At 41.9% G+C, this 6506-nt stretch overlaps 1 protein-coding gene across 1 annotated transcript; it reads left to right on the top strand.

Annotated features, from left to right (window-relative positions):
- Positions 1 to 2088: 2088 nt before the first annotated feature.
- MYCGRDRAFT_92220 (uncharacterized protein) lies at positions 2089 to 3154 on the top strand (the record flags this gene model as incomplete). The annotated part of the gene is made up of 3 exons (XM_003854096.1): positions 2089 to 2275; positions 2339 to 2705; positions 3145 to 3154. The coding sequence occupies 3 exons, from the start codon at positions 2089 to 2091 to the stop codon at positions 3152 to 3154; spliced, it is 564 nt and encodes a 187-aa protein (XP_003854144.1).
- Positions 3155 to 6506: the final 3352 nt, after the last annotated feature.

The following is a 6506-nucleotide window of genomic DNA, read 5'->3' on the forward strand; positions in this document are numbered from 1 at the left end:
TCTACCATCCTCCCTATATTGCCATCCCCACGCCTGCTACCCAGAGCTCATAGACACGGTGCGCTTACAGATCCAAGTCCCGACACAACTCCATCCCAATAAGTAAACATCGTCGACAAGACACCAGAAAGTAATATGGCTTGGATCGGGTCCAAAGCTTGGGCGCCGGTAAGCCACATGTAAACCTGTGCCCAGAGTGCGTTGACAAGGCAGCGGAGGAGTAGAGGTAGTCCTTCGGGCCGGATGCTGTTCAGTGTAGGTCGGAGAAGACTTATGGTTATATGGGCCGCGATGCTGAACAACGATGAGAGAACGAGGGCCGTATTCCTTGAGGTCCTGGGTTGTCTTGCCAGACTGCCCGAAGAGTAAGACTTCTCCATGGTAGATTGCGATGAATAGCTCCGCTCGATGACACCAAGGATAAGGTGTAGAGGTCTTATTCCTTGCTCGTTCAAGATCGATGTTGCTCGCTCGTGTTCGATGAAGATGTGGACGTTGAAGTTGGTCTACCGAATAGTTAACAAGTGATCATCGAGGAGCGGAGTCAGCGGTCCAATACCAGAATATGCTGATATGGTGAATAGAGAGGTTGGGATGAATCAACGAAATGGCATCAGTGGAGGTAAAGGTGTGTTGGATCGCAAGAAGGAGCTGAAATCCCTCGCTCTCTCTTTTACGAATCAAGTGGAACGCACTTCCGCTCGTGCGCAGATCATTTGAAGAGGGGTTGGAAGTAAGAATACCAAGCGTACGTAAGCTCTATCAAGCCTTCCAAACTCCATGTGCATACAGAGAACGTTGCGGTATTAATTGCGCTCATATATAGCTCATTGGGCCCCTAGCCGCGAGATCCCGGGCGCCACGACCGCGGCATAAGCGGCACATCGATCCCTCCTTGCCGTTTCGACTGCGCCGCACTAGAATCGGTTGCTCTTTCCCTAGAAAGGTATCTAAGTCGAGACTGTGCCGGTACTCCGCACGAACAACAGGAACGCATAAGCGAAGCTGTTGTTTGCGGCGAGGATCGGAGGAGAGATTTTCGAGCTCGTGTACTAGGGGCGGCACAGCAAAAAGCATGAGCCAGATCGATGATAGAATGACTTATCTCCGTGTATTGGATCTTTGAGCCATCAAACCTTGGTGCGCTTTGCGTGGGGCCGCGAAGATATGAGTTGCCCAAGACCTTGGAATGATAAGTCGCCCCTTTCCGCAGCGCAGAGGATTGACTGCATCCACAGATGAGAAGCGGAACCATAAAGGGGTCACTCTTCGGCGGCTTAGCGAGGACATCGCGGCACAGCGCGTGCGAGCGATAGGGTTATCGAGGGAGGAAACGCGAGATAGGAGAGGCGTTGATGTGCAGCGCTAAGCCATTAAAGATAATGCGGCTCAGCGTGGAGGATCGATTGTGTTCATGAAGGCGAAGACGCGAGACTATGGAGGCGGTGGTCTCTGACTCTGAGCTCTTTAAGTTCCTGCAACGACGGTTCGGTATTTCCGCATAGTGAAGGATCGACCCCATACGGAGGATGAGGATGGAGACCGCGTAGGTACTGGTCTGTGGCTCTGGACTATCCAGGATTTTGCAACGACCCAGCCATACATTCTCACGCTACGTATTGTCGATTTCATCTAGAAGTGAAGGAACAGAGTCCACCACTGATTCAATGGCAATGACGCCGCTCGTTGTTGGTCTGCAGGGCCGAGCTATCCAGGAATCCGTGACGACAAGTCGATCTTGCACAGCGCGAAGGATGCCAGTACGGTTACGGACAATTGGACAGTCACAAAAATGCAACAGTCGATCTTGCGGCATAGTCTTAGCTTCGGAACCGTCAGTATTCTGCTACACGATCTCACGATCAGCTCCCACTTGGCTACATCATAGCTCGCGCATGGGCAAATCTTACCTCAATCGAGGTGTCAGCTAGACAGGCCGTCGTTCAACGAGACAATGGTTTCGCGCAGAGCCCGGTCTACACGAGCCTATAAAGTTGAGGCTCGCCGCGTTCAATATTGTCTCTTCAGTCCTTCATCGAAACAGAATCCAACCAGTTCCAACAAACTTGAAGGCCCATATCCACCGCAATGCACTTTCAAACAGCCTTGCTCCATCTCCTGGGGGCTTCCTTCGCAGCGGCCTACGCTGTTCAGCCCGCCGGCTCCAGCGAGAGCATCCATGTGTTCTCAGACTATGCCGATATGGATGTCCACGCTCTGCACGTTCAGACACTGTTCGAGACTCTTGGTGGAACATTCAGATTCCAGACCGAAGGTAAGCAGTAGTTTCCTGCCACGTAATCTCTTGGACGGATCGCTGACCGCTCGCTTTATCCAGACGGCCGGTACACTTCTATCAGCGCGATACACCTGTACAAGGATGCCAGCAAGTACTCCGGCGGCGGCGGCAATGAGACGAACCGCTTCATGCAGGATGTTAACGATGCTTTCAGTCTGGACGATCGAAGCGTCGGACAAATAGAAGCTCGCGCTCCAATCCAAGTCAACAGCCGAACATGCGCCAAAGAAGGCCAGCACGGCGACTACGCCATCGCGGCCGCCGCGCAGCGGAACGCGAATGCCAAATTCTGCCACTTTCTGGACACGGTGACGCCCTCCTTCTGGGCCGTGGTCGGTCTGACCTTCTCCAACGTGGCGCGTGGCACCAGGGCGTCGCCGGCCCAGTTTGCTTGCCAAGGCGTTTGGTCTGTTTCAGCCGCCATAGCCGGGCAGTACATCTCAAAGGCTGTAGAGGATAACTGCGCGGCCCAACTCAACTACTTATAGCGTAGCTCGGGTCGACGAAGTCGACCCGAGCGGAGCTATAAGGCGATTTTTCGCGAAGCGACGAGTCGTTCGAGAGGGCTTCGGGGATTTTTCTATAAGCCCTTAAGGCTTATAGATTAAGGAAAAAATAAGAGACGTCGAAAAAGTACTCTCTTCGGGAAGCTAAAATTATTTTAAGATAATCGGTATTCTAGATATAATTTTCTAGAGCTTACTATAATTTAGAACCCTTAGCTAGTATTTTTCTTATAATTAGAATACTTTAAGAAAGAGAAGAAAATTAGAACGAGGGCTAGAAAAAAAGATTAGAGCCTAGAAAAATTAAGAGTAGATATCTACGTAACTAACCTTTTTTAGTACCTTATAGTTAATATATAAGCTTATTAGAATTAATAGTAGCCTTCTCCTATACTATATAGAGTTAAAAGTACGTTAAAAGTATAAAAACTACTTATATAATACTAAGAAAATATTAGAAGATAGATAGGAGTAAACTACTACTATTTTTATCTTTACTATAAGAATTACTAGAGACTAACGACTATTTTTCCTAGGCTCTATAGATACTAAGAAGGCTATAAAAAATAGTAGATAGGTAATAGAAATTCTAGAGAGCCTAAAATAAATCGGTCGGTAATATTAGGAGAGATTAGTATTAATAAAATTCTTTAGAGCTTAGGAGATTTACTAAGGACTAGCTACTATTTTTCGAAGATTATACTAATAGGTAGGAAGCTATAAAAAATAATAGTTAGGTAGTAGAAATTCTAAAACGCCTAAAATAAATTAGTAGAGATATATATATAGATTAGGATAAAGTAAATTCTTTAGAGCTAATAAGAATTACTAAGGACTAGCTATAATTTTTCTAGCGCTATATTAAGACTAAGAAAGCTATTAAAAATAATAGCCGGGTAATAGAAATTCTATAGAGCGGAAAATAAATTATCGAGTAACCCTTAAAGGGATAAGTTATAAGTAAATTATCTAGAGCTTAGTAGACTTACTACGGACTAGCTATTATTTTCTTAAGGCTATAGGAATACTAAGAAAGCTATAGAATATAGTAGCCGGGTAATAGAAACTCTAGGGAGCCTAAAATAAATCGGCGAGAAATTTAGATATAGCCTAGAGTTAAGGAAATTCTTTATAGCTTATTAGATTTACTAAGGACTAGCTATTATATTTCTAGGGCTATATAGATACTAAGGAAGCTATTAAAAATCGTAGTTAGGGTATAGAAATTCTATAGAGCCTAAAATAAATTATTAAGTACTTCTTAAGAAGATAAGTTATAAGGAAATCATCTAGAGCCTATTAGATTTACTACGGACTATCTACTATTTTTTTAAGACTATATAGACCCTAGGAAGGCTATAAAAATAGTAGTTTAGTAATGGAAATTTAATAGAGCTTAAAAGAAATCGTATATAAATTCTAAGGGAGATAAGTTATAAGCTAATTACCTAGAGCTAATTAGATTTACTACGGACTAGCTACTATTTTAGTAAGGCTATATAGATACTAAGAAAACCATAGAAAATAGTAGCTAGGTAGTAGAAATTCTATAGAGCCTAAAATAAATCGGTAAGAAATTCGGATAGAGCCTAGAGTTAAGGAAATTCTTAAGCGCTTATTAGATTTACTAGGGCTTAGTTAATATTTTTCTAGGGCTATATAGATGCTAGGAGAGCTAAAGAAAATAGTAGCTAAGTAGTAGAAAATCTATAGAGCTTAAAAGAAATCGTTAAGGGATTCTTAAGGAGATAAGGTATAAGTAAATTATCTAGAGCTTCTTAGATTTACTACGGACTAGTTATTATTTTTCTAGGGCTATATAGATACTAAAAAGGCTATATAAAATAGTAGCTAAGTAGTAGAAACTCTATAGCGCCTATAATAAATCGGTAAGTAGGTCTTAAGGTAGATAGAGCCTAAGAAATTCTTTAGAGCTTTTTAGATTTACTAGGAACTAGCTATTATTTTTATAGGGCTATATAGATACCCTATACTCTACTAAAAATAGTATTTAGGTAGTAGAAATTCTATATATCCTAAAATAAATTAGTAAGAAATCCGGATCTAAGATAGTACTAAGTAATTCTCTAGAGCTTATTAGATTTACTATAGAGGTAGTTAGGTTTTTATAGGACTATATAGCTAGCCTATAATCTATAAAAAATAGTAGCTAGGCCGTAGAAATTCTATAGAGCTTAGAATAAATTATTAAGAGATTTAGAGAGGAATAAGTTATAGTCTGTCCGTTACTAGCCTTTATAGAGAGAGAGGGTTTGGGGGGCTGAACTAAGGTACAGAGGTCGCCGGCTAACCGAGCTAATCAGAGGCCTCCGTTGGCGTAAAGTATAGGCTCGGTAGTTAGTAGGCTCTATAATAAGGCCTAAACAACATATACGTACACTATATATGTATCTATATATATACGTCCTTAAGGGACGGTGGGCGGGTAAACTAAGCGTAAGGGCCAGTCTAGCGTAAATAAACAGGATGAAGTCTTACGAAGAAGCGTAAAATCCGGTTATTCCGCCCCTACGTACAGACCTCCTTTAATATATTATCTAGAGCTTATTAGATCTACTAAGGACTAGCTACTATTTTTCTAGCGTACCTAAATACTATTAGAACCTTAAAAAGGTAGGATAAGTCTAGATAAATTATAATTAGCTTAGGGTTATTTACTCTAGTTCTAAGAATCTAGATTATTTATTCGGTTTTAGCTATAGAGTTCCTAGTATTTAGAGTTAGGAATATACTACTAAGAAAGAGTTAGGAAGGATAGTACTACTAAAGAAGAAGTAAGAAGTATATAGATCTTCTATATAAATATACCCTAAGCCTCTAGCTTTCTAATAACTCTATATCTTTTTCGGCCGTCCCCTCTTATTAGTCTTAATCTTCTTAGGCCTACCTCTACCCTTTTTAGCTATAGGAGGATTAGAAGATCCCTTATTATCGTCGTTACTACTACTTCTATTACTAAACGAGCGCTTAGATCCCTACCTTATATATAACTCGGGTATACCCGGTAAAGACAAAGGTTTTTCGACGGTTAACCCGAGGTTCCGTCTAGGAGTATAGACGGGTACCTAAACCTCGGGTTAGCCGAAATCCGAGACCGGGAATCGACTCTACGGGGTCGATTTAGTCTAGAAGTACTCTACTACTATATATCGAAGATACTTCTACTAGTAAATAATCTAGAAGGAAAGAGTCGGAGATAAGGTAGAGTTAAGAGTAGGGTAAACCTACTACCTATACTATATACTCGGGTTAACCGAAAGCTAGGGGTTAGAAAGGGTTCTACAGGTATAGAGTAGTCTATAAATAATCTATTACGGTCTCTAGGTAAAGATAAGATCTTAGACTATAGAGTATAAGAGGTATAAGTAAGAACAAGAGAGATATCCTTAGGTACCTTAGCTAGAGTAAACAACGTCTTAGACCCCTCTACCTAGTAATAGTAAGGGTTCCTAGGGTTTACTTTAGTTTAAAAGTACCCTACTATAGTATCTTTTAGTAGGTCTTGTCTTATAATATATACGGCAAAAGGTAAAGGGAAGCGCGGGTTTTAGGGTTAGGGTTAGGGTTAGGGTTAGGGTTAGGGTTAGGGTTAGGGTTAGGGTTAGGGTTAGGGTTAGGGTTAGGGTTAGGGTTAGGGTTAGGGTTAGGGTTAGGGTTAGGGTTAGGGTTAGGGTTAGGGT

Source organism: Zymoseptoria tritici, chromosome 3 (assembly GCF_000219625.1).
Source record: "Zymoseptoria tritici IPO323 chromosome 3, whole genome shotgun sequence".
Classification (NCBI taxonomy): domain Eukaryota; kingdom Fungi; phylum Ascomycota; class Dothideomycetes; order Mycosphaerellales; family Mycosphaerellaceae; genus Zymoseptoria; species Zymoseptoria tritici.